Below are 15,223 nucleotides of genomic sequence, written 5' to 3'. Positions count from 1 at the left end.
ATACATTGTAAAATGTATGTATTTAAAAAAAATAAGTTAAGGTAGCTAACGTTAGCTAGCATTTAGATTTCTGGAAAACGTGACGTTACATACGTGGCTACCTGTAGGTAAAGTTCAAACACAGCTCACAGTGAGGGAAGACATCTTTTGGTCTTAACTGAAATTCCTTACTGTCATTTCTTCAGACCATGAATAATGTCCTATAACCCGAAAGCCTTGAGTGGCACCTTTCGAAACCCCCACTTCTCCTCATAGATGCACTGAGATGACCTATCAGCAGGGGGCAGCATAGGGATGACTGCTCAGAGAGATGATGTCTCAGCTGGACCCTATTGGCCATAGAGATCCTGAGGGATGACTGCTCTGAGAGATGATGTCTCAGCTGGATCCTATTGGCCATAGAGATCCTGAGGGATGACTGCTCTGAGAGATGATGTCTCAGCTGGACCCTATTGACCATAGAGACCTTGAGGGATGACTGCTCAGAGAGATGATGTCTCAGCTGGATCCTATTGGCCATAGAGACCTTGAGGGATGACTGCTCAGAGAGATGATGTCTCAGCTGGACCCTATTGGCCATAGAGATCCTGAGGGATGACTGCTCTGAGAGATGATGTCTCAGCTGGACCCTATTGGCCATAGAGATCCTGAGGGATGACTGCTCTGAGAGATGATGTCTCAGCTGGACCCTATTGGCCATAGAGATCCTGAGGGATGACTGCTCTGAGAGATGATGTCTCAGATGGACCCTATTGGCCATAGAGATCCTGAGGGATGCAAATTAAAATGATTTTCTCTAATGAAAATTAAACAAAGGAGGCACACTGACCTTGTCAAGCGGTCTGACCGTTCAGAATATTTAATAATATATACCATTTAGCAGAAGCTTGCAACTTATGCCTCAAATCACACCGACGACGTAACGCCTCGATCACACCTACAGTGTAACACCTCCATCACACCTACAGCGTAACCCCTCGATCACACCTACAGCGTAACGCCTCCATCACACCTACAGCGTAACGCCTCCATCACACCTACAGCGTAACGCCTCCATCACACCTACAGCGTAACGCCTCCATCACACCTACAGCGTAACGCCTCCATCACACCTACAGCGTAACGCCTCCATCACACCTACAGCGTAACGCCTCCATCACACCTACAGCGTAACGCCTCCATCACACCTACAGCGTAACGCCTCCATCACACCTACAGCGTCACGCCTCGATCACACCTACAACGTCACGCCTCGATCACACCTACAGTGTAACGCCTCCATCACACCTACAGTGTACCGCCTCCATCAGGATCATTCAAACACAGGGCTTCAACATGTCTCATGTAAATACTGACAGAGAATGACATACTGCAAAAGGAGCAGAGAAGGCCAAGACACTCACTATATGAGATCTGTTGAGACGTATGTACTTCCTTGGACAAAATTCAGAGTTCGGTTTTCTAGAAAGTGCAGTTCTACTTCAGGTACATTACTCTAGATCCAGCATGGTGTATGGCAGATGCATTGGGGATTTTAACATGCCATCAGTCCAATCAAAGCTACGGTAGATATAACGTCATTTGACGTCATTTTATCTGTGGCCAATGACCTTGAGCCTTCTTGGATGGGCACTTCTAATGTAAATCTATAGCAGCACCCAAGGGGCTTGAATGTTCATGCTCTACCCTTAGATTTGGCAGTGACGTAGTGTCCCCATGAGTGACAGAACACTGGGCCAATCACGGCGCAACTAGAGAACATTACCAACCCCTACGCTCTGTATTTTCCGCCCGCTGCCCCACCACCACAGAAAGCACTGAGCTAGGCTAATACACCTGTATTTTGGAGCTGCCTTACTTAAGAAAGCAAAAAAGAGACCATGTTCGTATGCGGCTTTATTAACTCAATAATATTTTTTGGGGGACATTGTTTGCAAACGTGACACGTATAAATGCCAAAATAACATGCAAAACAGTGCAAACCAGATGGGATGGCGTATCGCTGCAGAATGCTGTGGCAGCCAGGCTGGTTAAGTGTGCCTTGAATTCTAAATAAATCACAGACAGTGTCACCAGCAAAGCACCCCCAAATCATAACACCTCTTCCTCCATGCTTCACGGTGGGAACCACACATGCGGAGATAATCCGTTCACCTATTCTGCGTCTCACAAAGACACAGCGGTTGGAACCAAAAATCTCAAATTTGGACTCATCAGACCAAAAGGCAGATTTCCACCGTTCTAATGTCCATTTCTCGTGTTTCTTGGCCCAAGCAAGTCTCTTCTTATTATTGGTGTACTTTAGTAGTGGTTTCTTAGCAGCAATTGGACCATGAAGGCCTGATTCACGCAGTCTCCTCTGAACAGTTGATGTTGAGATGTCTGTTACTTGAACTCTGTGAAGCATTTATTTGGGCTGCAATTTCTGAGGCTGGTAACTAATGAACTTATCCTCCACAGCAGAGGTAACTCTGGGTCTTCCTTTCCTGTGGCGGTCTTCATGAGAGCCAGTTTCTTCATAACGCTTGATGGTTTTTGCGACTGCACTTGAAGAAACTTTCCAAGTTCTTGACATTTTCCGGATTGTCTGAACTTCATGTCTTAAAGTAATGATGGACTGTCATTTCTCTTTGCTTATTTGAGGAGTTCTTGCTATAAAATGGACTTGATCTTTTACCAAATAGGGCTATCTTCTGTTTACCATCCCTACCTTGTCACAACAACTGATTGGCTCAAACGCATTAAGGAAAGAAATTCCACATATTAACTTTTAACAAGGCACACCTGTTAATTGAAATGCATTCCAGGTGACTACCTCCTGAAGCTGGTTAAGAGAATGCCAAGAGTGTGCAAAGCTGTCATCAAGGCAAAGGGTGGCTACTTTGAAGAATCTCAAATATAAAATATATTTTGACTTGATTAACACTTTTTTTGGGGTTACTAAATGATTCCATATGTGTTATTTCATAGTTTTGATGTCTTCACTATTATTCTACAATGTAGAAAATAGTAAAAATATAGAAAAACCTTTGAATGAGTAGGTGTGTCTAAACTTTTGACTGGTACTGTTTATATATATATATATATTTTTTTAGCTAAACAGGTGAGCATTTTGAAGTGTCACAGTGGCTCTTTTAGAAAAACTTTAACTTGCAAGAAAATTGACATTTTCCAGAGAGCAAGTGGCGAAGCGAGAAGATTTGTCTGCCCGTGCCAGTTACGCCCTTTTTTATATGGAGGTCTTATAAGAAAGTGTTGAATTACATGAGGATTATTTTATTTAATAGAAGTTTTTTTTTTTAATGTTTAGATGGCACGTGACATTATGGCAACTTTGAGAAAAAACAACTTAGGGGTTTTCTAGTTTGGGCAAAAGACCGTCCTCCGTCCTCCTCTCCTCTGTGACCCTGAAACCGATAAGTGTTTGAGTGGTCGAGGAGTGCTCCGTCCTGTCTCCTCTGTGACCCTGACACTGATAAGTGTTTGAGTGGTCGAGGAGTGTGTAAATTCGTAGGCAAATGGAAAATTGTCCTCCCCTTCTTGGTAGCCACCTTTCATCGAGGATACTCGATGTGTATCCAGCAAGAGGTGAGCAGATCTAATTGATAAAAGGCCTTAGTTGTGACTGTCGTTCACACACGTATCCCCCTTGGTTTGTGCTGTGGTGGAGTTCTTTGTGGGCTATACTCGGCCTTGTCTCAGGATTGTAAGTTGGTGGTTGAAGTTATCCCTCTAGTGGTGCGGCTGTGCTTTGGCAAAGTGGGTGGGGTTATATCCTTCCTGTTTGGCCCTGTCCGGGGGTATCATCGGATGGGGCCACAGTGTCTCCTGACCCCTCCTGTCTCAGCCTCCAGTATTTATGCTGCAGTAGTTTATGTGTCGGGGGGCTAGGGTCAGTTGGTTATATCTGGAGTACTTCTCCTGTCCTATCCAGTGTCCTGTGTGAATTTAAGTATGCTCTCTCTAATTCTCTCCTTCTCTCTTTCTTTCTCTCTCTCGGAGGACCTGAGCCCTAGGACCATGCGTCAGGACGACCGGGCATGATGACTCCTTGCTGTCCCCAGTCCACCTGGCCTTGCTGCTGTTCCAGTTTCAACTGTTCTGCCTGCGGTTATGGAACCCTGACCTGTCCACCGGACGTGCTACCTGTCCCAGACCTGCTGTTTTCAACTCTTAATGATCGGCTATGAAAAGCCAACTGACATTTATTCCTGATTATTATTTGACCATGCTGGTCATTTATGAACATTTTGAACATCTTGGCCATGTTCTGTTATAATCTCCACCCGGCACAGCCAGAAGAGGACTGGCCACCCCTCATAGCCTGGTTCCTCTCTAGGTTTCTTCCTAGGTTTTGGCCTTTCTAGGGAGTTTTTCCCAGCCACCGTGCTTCTACACCTGCATTGCTTGCCGTTTGGGGTTTTAGGCTGGGTTTCTGTACAGCACTTCGAGATATTAGCTGATGTACGAAGGGCTATATAAAATAAACTTGATTTGATTTGGTGGAAAAAGTACCCAACTGCCGTACTTGAGTAAAAGTAAAGATACCTTAATAAAAAATGACTGACGTAAAAGTGAAAGTCACCCAGTAAAATACTACTTGAGTAAAAGTAAAGATACCTTAATAGAAAATGACTGACGTAAAAGTGAAAGTCACCCAGTAAAATACTACTTGAGTAAAAGTAAAGATACCTTAATAGAAAATGACTCACGTAAAAGTGAAAGTCACCCAGTAAAATACTACTTGAGTAAAAGTCTAAAAAAAAGTATCTGGTTTTAAATGTACTTAAGTACAGCGGTGGGAAAAGTAGTCTATACTTGTTTAAAATTACAAAGTAAATGTAAATGCTATACATCAAATTCCTGATATTAAGCAAACTAGACAGACAGACACTTCAAACATAATTTACTAATGCAGTATTTATATTTAGTATATTTACTCTGCCAGATCAGAGGCAGTAGGGATGACAATGTTACATTGATAGGTGTGTGAATTGGACCATATTGCTGTCCTGCCTGAACATTCGAAATGTACTTTTAAGTGTCAGGGAAAATGTCTGGAGTAAAAAGCACATTATTTTCTTTAGGAATGTAGTGGAGTAAAAGTAAAAGTTGTCAAAAATATAAATAGTAAAGTAAATTACAGATACACCCCAAAAAATACTTAAGTACTACTTTAAAGAATTTCTACTTAATTACTTTACACACCTTTGCGTATCGGCCCTCTCATTGGCTAAAATCGTCTCACCTGATCTCGCCTCCGGCCTGCCTTCCTTCTTTGAGGACATGTATTTCCATCGTTAGAGCGGTCACTTAACTATCTTATCAATATAATATATCATCTTTGCATTTCCCCCCTCAATCTTCTTCTTTATCTCTGTCTGACTACAACCAAAAAAGGTGTATTGCCGCCGCCTACTGGGTGGGGTGAAAACTGAAACACTTTAACGCAGAATGGGAACTGGGGGAAAGGTGAAAAACATACTCAAAATATCTATGTACTACCAAAGTATCTGTGGTACTACTCCTTCCGTCAGATTAAAATGTCTTTCCCCTCTATCTTCGTCGCAGCCAATAAAAACACAGGCGATTTTTTTTATGGCTAGGCATTCCGAGAGGAGACCTCTGAGCTTCTCATCCAGTGGTTTTTGAGGAGGCGATGAGAAATGACGCAAGGGGGAGTACCTCAATTGCTTGATCCTCGCGTCCTCTCTCTTCTACATTTACATCAGTTAGCAGACACTCTTAGCCAGAGTGACTTACAGTAGTGAGTGCATACATTTTCATTATTTTCTTATTTTTTCGTACTACGCTCCGTGGGAATTGAACCCACAACCCTAGCGTTTCAAGCGCCACGCTCTACCAACTACACACGGGACCTTCACTTCTCACCCCCTTCTCGAAACCCATTGGATGACAAAACCAGAAGTTCCGCCCCTCTGACCTTGTCCTCCAATGGGTTTTGAGAAGGAGGCGAGGAGAGAGAGGATTACAAGGAGAATGCGATTGAGACTCTCCAAAGGAATTGCAATTGTGATATTACCTAGGGTCTTTTCGGAGATCCGGTTCATTTGGCTACGTTCACCTAAAATAACCGTTCATTTAGCTCATAAACGGCACTTCGTTCAGTAGGCCTAGTGCTTAAAAATTAAGCTACCTAAAACCGTGAAAAAAATTACAAATCTCTAATGTAAAGCCTAAAAAGTTGCCAGACGTCATGTCAGATCGTGAGATATGACTTCAAATACATTTCACCTGACCAAATGATTAGATGGCCTGCAAAAGAAATGGAGAAACAAATTAAAATCACTGCAAAAAAAACGCGTCTAGTGTGGAACCGAATGAGTATCCTCCCAAACGATTGTTCTTTCGGTGAGGAATTACTAACTTCAGATACTTTTTTTTGTATAATTTATCTGCAGTTAAATCGTCTGGAGCTAAACCCCCCCAAAACAGTCGTAACAGTAAGCAAATGAGAGAGCCAAATGAACCGCTCTTTCACAAATTCAATTCGGTTCCCGACGTTCATCAAAAAAGATCCGTTCAAAAAAAGAGCCGATCGTTGTTGTTCGCGAACGATTCATCCCCACTAACCATGGAGTCCGGGGTATTGACAACATGATATAAAGAGCGAAACGGAAGGGAGCTTTACACTATAACACAATCCCTTTTTTTTTTTTCATAAGAGTTTACAGTGGGAAAATAAAAACATGTGAGAGAAAAGGGTAACGCAATCAACTGGAAGAACGGACTAGAACGGCTCGGTAGAACGAAGAGGAGGCAGGACTGAGCGATTTAGGTTTGTTATGGTTCTGGACCGAGGAGGAAAAGTACACAGGGAAAGATACGATTCATCAATGAGTTAGTTAGTTAATTAGGTAGGTAGCTATAGTTTTAGTAGCTACTGACAATACTCTATTGATCGATGACAAAGACAATGTTCTTCATTATTGAGTATAATAGGATTAGCTAGCTAGTAGCTAACGTTAGCTAATATTAATAGTTGATAGATTGGCAAACAGGCAAAGCTAGCTAGCAAGCTAACCGTTCGCTAACTAGCAAGCGTAGCTAACTAGTTAGTTAACTTCGAATAATATCATTTTAAAAACGGGACATTGGGGGGGGTTTATTTCAATATTTCACCCCGACACAGACGGTAAAAAAACATGGCTGTCCGTTTCAAACCCCGACAGGTGGTGCCTCCGTAACAAAAGCGAACTAGTTAGCATTTCGCGCTAGCTAACGTCAATGAACGCTGGCTTGGGGGTGTTGAGTTGCTTGCCAAAGTACAATGTTTACTCAAGGTACTGAACTCTGTGGTGGGCCCCTTAGCTACTAGCTAGCCGGTATTTCCTGAGTTGGGAGTGTACGGAACATGAAATTGTCCTCGGTAAGCTTAAAAAAAACCTGAATGAAATGCAGATAAATGTGTCGTCTTTCCAAACACTTGTTATTATTATCTTATTGTCTGTTCAGCTAAAGGTTTACCCTATCCATATTTGTTATGTATCTACCCATTTTTTTTTTATATAAGGAAACAATTTTGCTAAAGTAGCCCTTACATTTCTGTGCATTTCTGTCTCCGCAGCCAGTGCCATACTGATCCCCTTGGTAACGGGAACAGAACCGTTTTCTTTCTACCTCATCCGTGATGACAGAGGTGGGAGTGAAGTGGGCCTGCGACTACTGCACCTATGAGAACTGGCCTTCCGCTGTTAAGTGCACCATGTGTCGTGCACAGTGTCCCAGCAGTCCCATAATCACAAAGGAGACCTACAATAGCAGCCCCAGCAGTCTTAGTACGGAGCCTGGTTGTGGCTGGCAGGACCCTCCAAGCCCCGAGGGAAGCTGCGGTAGCCTCCTAATCTACCCAGACTCCAGTGCCAGGCCCCGTGTCAAGCCCCCCAGCATGGCTGAGAATAGCTCCAAGTGGTCCTGTCACATGTGCACCTACCTGAACTGGCCTCGTGCCATCCGCTGTACCCAGTGTCTGTGTCAGCGCAACCAAAGGACCCCCTGCAGCCCCACGGAGGCCCCCCAGACATCAGGCACCAACGTGGGCTACCGCCCAGCCCCTCCCCCTATGGACCCTTGTACAGAGGAGTACAATGACCGGAACAGACTCAACAGACTCAACACCCGAGGTGGAGGTGGTGGTGGCGGCAGTAGCAGCGGGCAGCACTGGACTTGCACTGCTTGTACTTACCAGAACTATCCCAAGACCCGGAAGTGCATCGTCTGCGACCACCCCCAGCCTCAACGTAACAACCGGGAGGCTATTCCTATAGAGCTGGCTGGGCAGTCCGAGGAGGCTCCCTCCTCCACATCCTCAATCATCAATGAACAGGACAGAGACGGGGCCAGGTGGAGAGGGAGTGGGGTGAGCAGTAAGGGGCTGAGCGGGAGACAGGGACCGGGACTGAGGATGACCTCTCCACCCACCTCTAAGAGGGAGGCGGAGGTAAAGATGGATTTCCAGAGGATTGAGCTGGCGGACGGGGCGATGGGCAGCGGAGAGGAGCAGCATCACCATCCAGAGAACATTGATTTCAAGAAGACCAAACAGATTAAGAACAGGATGAGGAAAACGGACTGGCTGTTCCTCAATGCTTGTGCAGGTGAGTGAGTGGTTATTATAGGATGTAAATTAGTGTTACTGTACATAAAGTCCTGTCTGAATGGACATTACACAGACACAAGATCAGGTGAAAATGAATGGAACACTCTCGTTCCTGAGTTCACCCTGGTTGTCATTAACTGGCCACGCTGTAGTAGTTCACCCTGGTTGTCACTAACTGGCCACTCTGCAGCAGTTCACCCTGGTTGTCACTAACTGGCCACGCTGCAGCAGTTCACCCTGGTTGTCACTAACTGGCCACGCTGCAGCAGTTCACCCTGGTTGTCACTAACTGGCCACGCTGCAGCAGTTCACCCTGGTTGTCACTAACTGGCCACGCTGCAGCAGTTCACCCTGGTTGTCACTAACTGGCCACGCTGCAGCAGTTCACCCTGGTTGTCACTAACTGGCCACGCTGCAGTAGTTCACCCTGGTTGTCACTAACTGGCCACGCTGCAGTAGTTCACCCTGGTTGTCACTAACTGGCCACGCTGTAGTAGTTCACCCTGGTTGTCACTAACTGGCCACGCTGCAGTAGTTCACCCTGGTTGTCACTAACTGGCCACGCTGCAGTAGTTCACCCTGGTTGTCACTAACTGGCCACGCTGTAGTAGTTCACCCTGGTTGTCACTAACTGGCCACGCTGCAGTAGATCACCCTGGTTGTCACTAACTGGCCATGTAGTTCACCCTGGTTGTCACTAACTGGCCACGTAGTTCACCCTGGTTGTCACTAACTGGCCACGTAGTTCACCCTGGTTGTCACTAACTGGCCACGTAGTTCACCCTGGTTGTCACTAACTGGCCACGTAGTTCACCCTGGTTGTCACTAACTGGCCACGTAGTTCGCCCTGGTTGTCACTAACTGGCCACGTAGTTCACCCTGGTTGTCACTAACTGGCCACGCTGCAGTAGTTCACCCTGGTTGTCACTAACTGGCCACGTAGTTCACCCTGGTTGTCACTAACTGACCACGCTGCAGTAGATCACCCTGGTTGTCACTAACTGGCCACACTGCAGCAGTTCACCCTGGTTGTCACTAACTGACCACGCTGCAGTAGTTCACCCTGGTTGTCACTAACTGGCCACGCTGCAGTAGTTCACCCTGGTTGTCACTAACTGACCACGCTGCAGTAGTTCACCCAGGTTGTCACTAACTGACCACGCTGCAGCAGTTCACCCTGGTTGTCACTAACTGGCCACGCTGCAGCAGTTCGCCCTGGTTGTCACTAACTGGCCACTCTGCAGTAGTTCACCCTAGTTGTCACTAACTGGCCACGTAGTTCACCCTGGTTGTCACTAACTGGCCACGTAGTTCACCCTGGTTGTCACTAACTGACCACGCTACAAAGTGATGGAGGGAGCGGAAATCTATAGTTAGAAATCAGAATATTATTTTGTAAGATATTATATCGATACTTTGACTCCCAAGTATCCATTTTGTGGTGTTAGCTAGCGCTAGTCGGCTGTACCTGCGCCAAACCCCGGTATTTTTAATCCTATAGGTTATTCTTTATAACCCCCGTTTAGTCGATGTCTGCGCCCCGGCGCAAATCTAATTAAGTGTCTTTTTGTATGGGCTGTGTCTCAATCCACTGCATCCACCAGTGGCGGCCGTCCGCATCTGCGGTGGAAGGTGGCCGAGCTACAGCGGTGTCTGTCAGACACGAGACGTCCAGAATTTATTGTTTTTCCTCATGAAAACGTTTGTAGCGTCCCAACTGTTTGGTCTACAAACCCCTATGGAAAGATGAGACTCTCACGCTGGTGTTATCTGTTTTCAGGGTGTCTCAAAATGTCTTAAATTCAGTTTTCCCGAGGTCTTAAATGTGACGGAGTGACTACAGTGGTTCCGTTATATTGTGCCGATGCTTAATCGATGCTACGCGAGAAAAAAATAATAATAATTGAAAGTAAAAAAAAATACTCAAGTGGCATATGATGTTGGGAGAGCAACCCGAGAGAGCGGCCCGGTCCCGTGCTGGAGAGGGACCCGGTCTCACCGGAGAGAAGGACTGGTTGCGCCTCTGTACAGGTCATGTGCGTGTGCCAGCATGACTCAGGCTGTTGCCAGAGGAGAGAGGCAAGGTAGCCTATAGGCCTACCATTCGATAGAAACGGTGAGCTTTCTCTCTAAGCATGACTAGGCCTTGGCTATATGGAATGCACTTGAGTAGAGATATATGTTTTGTGGATACACAAGGTGTTTGTTGGAGGAATGACTATCTAGAATGAAAATAGACTTGTTACGGTTAGTGGCACAGCAGCTGCATTGTTACGTAAGGAACACACAGAACTACAGTATTATTAAGGGAGTGTTTAGTTAGAAGGGAATCTTGGACCCATTGAATCCCTGAGTGTTTGTCCTTGCTGTTCTGGGAGAATCTCTGATTATTGAAAGTATTCCCTCAGGCCTGTAGGGATGAACAGTTCCTTTGGCTAGGCTGGGGAGCAGACTGTGACAGAGAGGAGAGGTCTGCTGTCTGTCTGGGTCCAGTGGGAGAGTGGCGACAGAGTGAGCGGGAGATGGACAGGGAGAAAGGGAAAGAGACGGACAGGGAGAAAGGGAAGGACAGGGAGAAAGGGAAGGACAGGGAGAAAGGGAAGGACAGGGAGAAAGGGAAGGACAGGGAGAAAGAGACGGACGGGGAGAAAGGGAAGGACAGGGAGAAAGAGACGGACGGGGAGAAAGGGAAAGGGACGGACAGGGAGGAAGGGAAGGACAGGGGGAAAGAGACGGACGGGGAGAAAGGGAAAGGGACGGACGGGGAGAAAGGGAAAGGGACGGACGGGGAGAAAGGGAAAGGGACGGACGGGGAGAAAGGGAAAGGGACGGACGGGGAGAAAGGGAAAGGGACGGACGGGGAGAAAGGGAAAGGGACGGACGGGGAGAAAGGGACGGACGGGGAGAAAGGGAAAGGGACGGACATGGAGAAAGGGAAAGGGACGGACATGGAGAAAGGGAAAGGGACGGACGGGGAGAAAGGGAAAGGGACGGACGGGGAGAAAGGGAAAGGGACGGAAAGGGACGGACGGGGAGAAAGGGAAAGGGACGGACGGGGAGAAAGGGAAAGGGACGGACGGGGAGAAAGGGAAAGGGACGGACGGGGAGAAAGGGAAAGGGACGGACGGGGAGAAAGGGAAAGGGACGGACGGGGAGAAAGGGAAAGGGACGGACGGGGAGAAAGGGAAAGAGACGGACGGGGAGAAAGGGAAAGAGACGGACGGGGAGAAAGGGAAAGAGACGGACGGAGAGAAAGGGAAAGAGACGGACATGGAGAAAGGGAAAGGGACGGACGGGGAGAAAGGGAAAGGGACGGACGGGGAGAAAGGGAAAGGGACGGACGGGGAGAAAGGGAAAGGGACGGACGGGGAGAAAGGGAAAGGGACGGACATGGAGAAAGGGAAAGGGACGGACGGGGAGAAAGGGAAAGGGACGGACGGGGAGAAAGGGAAAGGGACGGACGGAGAGAAAGGGAAAGAGACGGACATGGAGAAAGGGAAAGGGACGGACGGGGAGAAAGGGAAAGGGACGGACATGGAGAAAGGGAAAGGGACGGACGGGGAGAAAGGGAAAGGGACGGACGGGGAGAAAGGGAAAGGGACGGACATGGAGAAAGGGAAAGGGACGGACGGGGAGAAAGGGAAAGGGACGGACGGGGAGAAAGGGAAAGGGACGGACGGGGAGAAAGGGAAAGAGACGGACGGAGAGAAAGGGAAAGAGACGGACATGGAGAAAGGGAAAGGGACGGACGGGGAGAAAGGGAAAGGGACGGACATGGAGAAAGGGAAAGGGACGGACGGGGAGAAAGGGAAAGGGACGGACATGGAGAAAGGGAAAGGGACGGACGGGGAGAAAGGGAAAGGGACGGACGGGGAGAAAGGGAAAGGGACGGACGGGGAGAAAGGGAAAGGGACGGACATGGAGGAAGGGAAATGGACGGACATGGAGAAAGGGAAAGGGACGGACATGGAGAAAGGGAAAGGGACGGACAGGGGGAAAGGGAAAGGGACGGGGAGAAAGGGAAAGGGACGGACGGGGAGAAAGGGAAAGGGACGGACGGGGAGAAAGGGAAAGGGACGGACGGGGAGAAAGGGAAAGGGACGGACGGGGAGAAAGGGACGGACGGGGAGAAAGGGACGGACGGGGAGAAAGGGAAAGAGACGGACATGGAGAAAGGGAAAGAGACGGACATGGAGAAAGGGAAAGAGACGGACAGGGAGGAAGAGACGGACAGGGAGAAAGGGAAAGAGACGGACAGGGAGGAAGGGAAAGAGACGGACGGGGAGAAAGGGAAAGAGACGAACGGGGAGAAAGAGACGGACAGGGAGAAAGGGAAAGAGACGGACAGGGAGGAAGGGAAAGAGACGGACAGGGAGGAAGAGACGGACAGGGAGAAAGGGAAAGAGACGGACGGGGAGGAAGGGAAAGAGACGGACAGGGAGGAAGGGAGAGAAAGGGAAAGAGACGGACAGGGAGGAAGGGAAAGAGACGGACAGGGAGAAAGGGAAAGAGACGGACGGGGAGAAAGGGACGGACAGGGAGAAAGAGACGGACAGGGAGAAAGGGAAAGAGACGGACGGGGAGAAAGGGAAAGAGACGGACATGGAGAAAGGGAAAGAGACGGACGGACAGGGAGAAAGAGACGGACGGGGAGAAAGGGAAAGAGACGGACGGGGAGAAAGGGAAAGAGACGGACGGGGAGAAAGGGAAAGAGACGGACAGGGAGAAAGGGAAAGAGACGGACAGGGAGAAAGAGACGGACAGGGAGAAAGGGAAAGGGACGGACGGGGAGGAAGGGAAAGGGACGGACGGGGAGGAAGGGAAAGGGACGGACAGGGAGAAAGAGACGGACATGGAGAAAGGGAAAGGGACGGACGGGGAGGAAGGGAAAGAGACGGACAGGGAGAAAGAGACGGACAGGGAGAAAGGGAAAGAGACGGACGGGGAGGAAGGGAAAGAGACGGACGGGGAGGAAGGGAAAGAGACGGACGGGGAGGAAGGGAAAGAGACGGACGGGGAGGAAGGGAAAGAGACGGACGGGGAGGAAGGGAAAGAGACGGACGGGGAGGAAGGGAAAGAGACGGACGGGGAGAAAGGGAAAGAGACGGACGGGGAGAAAGGGAAAGAGACGGACGGGGAGAAAGGGAAAGGGACGGACATGGAGAAAGGGAAAGGGACGGACGGGGAGAAAGGGAAAGGGACGGACGGGGAGGAAGGGAAAGAGACGGACGGGGAGGAAGGGAAAGAGACGGACGGGGAGGAAGGGAAAGAGACGGACGGGGAGGAAGGGAAAGAGACGGACGGGGAGAAAGGGAAAGAGACGGACGGGGAGGAAGGGAAAGAGACGGACGGGGAGGAAGGGAAAGAGACGGACGGGGAGAAAGGGAAAGAGACGGACGGGGAGGAAGGGAAAGAGACGGACGGGGAGAAAGGGAAAGAGACGGACGGGGAGAAAGGGAAAGAGACGGACGGGGAGAAAGGGACGGACATGGAGAAAGGGAAAGGGACGGACGGGGAGAAAGGGAAAGGGACGGACGGGGAGGAAGGGAAAGAGACGGACGGGGAGGAAGGGAAAGAGACGGACGGGGAGGAAGGGAAAGAGACGGACGGGGAGGAAGGGAAAGAGACGGACGGGGAGAAAGGGAAAGAGACGGACGGGGAGGAAGGGAAAGAGACGGACGGGGAGGAAGGGAAAGAGACGGACGGGGAGAAAGGGAAAGAGACGGACGGGGAGGAAGGGAAAGAGACGGACGGGGAGAAAGGGAAAGAGACGGACGGGGAGAAAGGGACGGACATGGAGAAAGGGAAAGGGACGGACGGGGAGAAAGGGAAAGGGACGGACGGGGAGGAAGGGAAAGAGACGGACGGGGAGGAAGGGAAAGAGACGGACGGGGAGGAAGGGAAAGAGACGGACGGGGAGGAAGGGAAAGAGACGGACGGGGAGGAAGGGAAAGAGACGGACGGGGAGAAAGGGAAAGAGACGGACGGGGAGAAAGGGACAGACGGGGAGAAAGGGAAAGGGACGGACGGGGAGAAAGGGAAAGGGACGGACGGGGAGAAAGGGACGGACGGGGAGAAAGGGACGGACGGGGAGAAAGGGAAAGAGACGGACATGGAGAAAGGGAAAGAGACGGACATGGAGAAAGGGAAAGAGACGGACATGGAGAAAGGGAAAGGGACGGACGGGGCGAAAGGGAAAGGGACGGACGGGGAGAAAGGGAAAGGGACGGACGGGGAGAAAGGGAAAGGGACGGACGGGGAGAAAGGGAAAGGGACGGACATGGAGAAAGGGAAAGAGACGGACGGGGAGAAAGGGAAAGGGACGGACGGGGAGAAAGGGAAAGAGACGGACGGAGAGAAAGGGAAAGAGACGGACATGGAGAAAGGGAAAGGGACGGACGGGGAGAAAGGGAAAGGGACGGACATGGAGAAAGGGAAAGGGACGGACGGGGAGAAAGGGAAAGGGACGGACGGGGAGAAAGGGAAAGGGACGGACGGGGAGAAAGGGACGGACGGGGAGAAAGGGACGGACGGGGAGAAAGGGAAAGGGACGGACATGGAGAAAGGGAAAGGGACGGACGGGGAGAAAGGGAAAGGGACGGA

General features: G+C 49.4%; 1 protein-coding gene across 3 annotated transcripts; it reads left to right on the top strand.

Moving 5' to 3' along the window:
- Positions 1–6,553: 6,553 nt before the first annotated feature.
- LOC120043423 (ubiquitin thioesterase ZRANB1-like) lies at positions 6,554–11,214 on the top strand. 3 transcript variants are annotated; one of them, XM_038988005.1, is made up of 3 exons: positions 6,554–6,799; positions 7,194–7,390; positions 7,589–11,214. In XM_038988005.1, the coding sequence occupies exon 3, from the start codon at positions 7,652–7,654 to the stop codon at positions 8,624–8,626; it is 975 nt and encodes a 324-aa protein (XP_038843933.1). In that variant the 5' UTR covers positions 6,554–6,799; positions 7,194–7,390; positions 7,589–7,651; the 3' UTR covers positions 8,627–11,214. The 3 variants fall into 3 exon arrangements, with proteins under 3 accessions (XP_038843933.1, XP_038843931.1, XP_038843932.1); XM_038988003.1 differs by lacking the exon at positions 7,194–7,390; XM_038988004.1 differs by lacking the exon at positions 7,194–7,390 and having other exon boundaries at positions 6,554–6,878.
- Positions 11,215–15,223: the final 4,009 nt, after the last annotated feature.

This window comes from Salvelinus namaycush, unplaced genomic scaffold, assembly GCF_016432855.1.
Source record: "Salvelinus namaycush isolate Seneca unplaced genomic scaffold, SaNama_1.0 Scaffold907, whole genome shotgun sequence".
Classification (NCBI taxonomy): Eukaryota; Metazoa; Chordata; class Actinopteri; order Salmoniformes; family Salmonidae; genus Salvelinus; species Salvelinus namaycush.
Note: the sequence above shows the minus strand (reverse complement) of the source record. Positions and strands in the feature narration are given on the sequence as shown.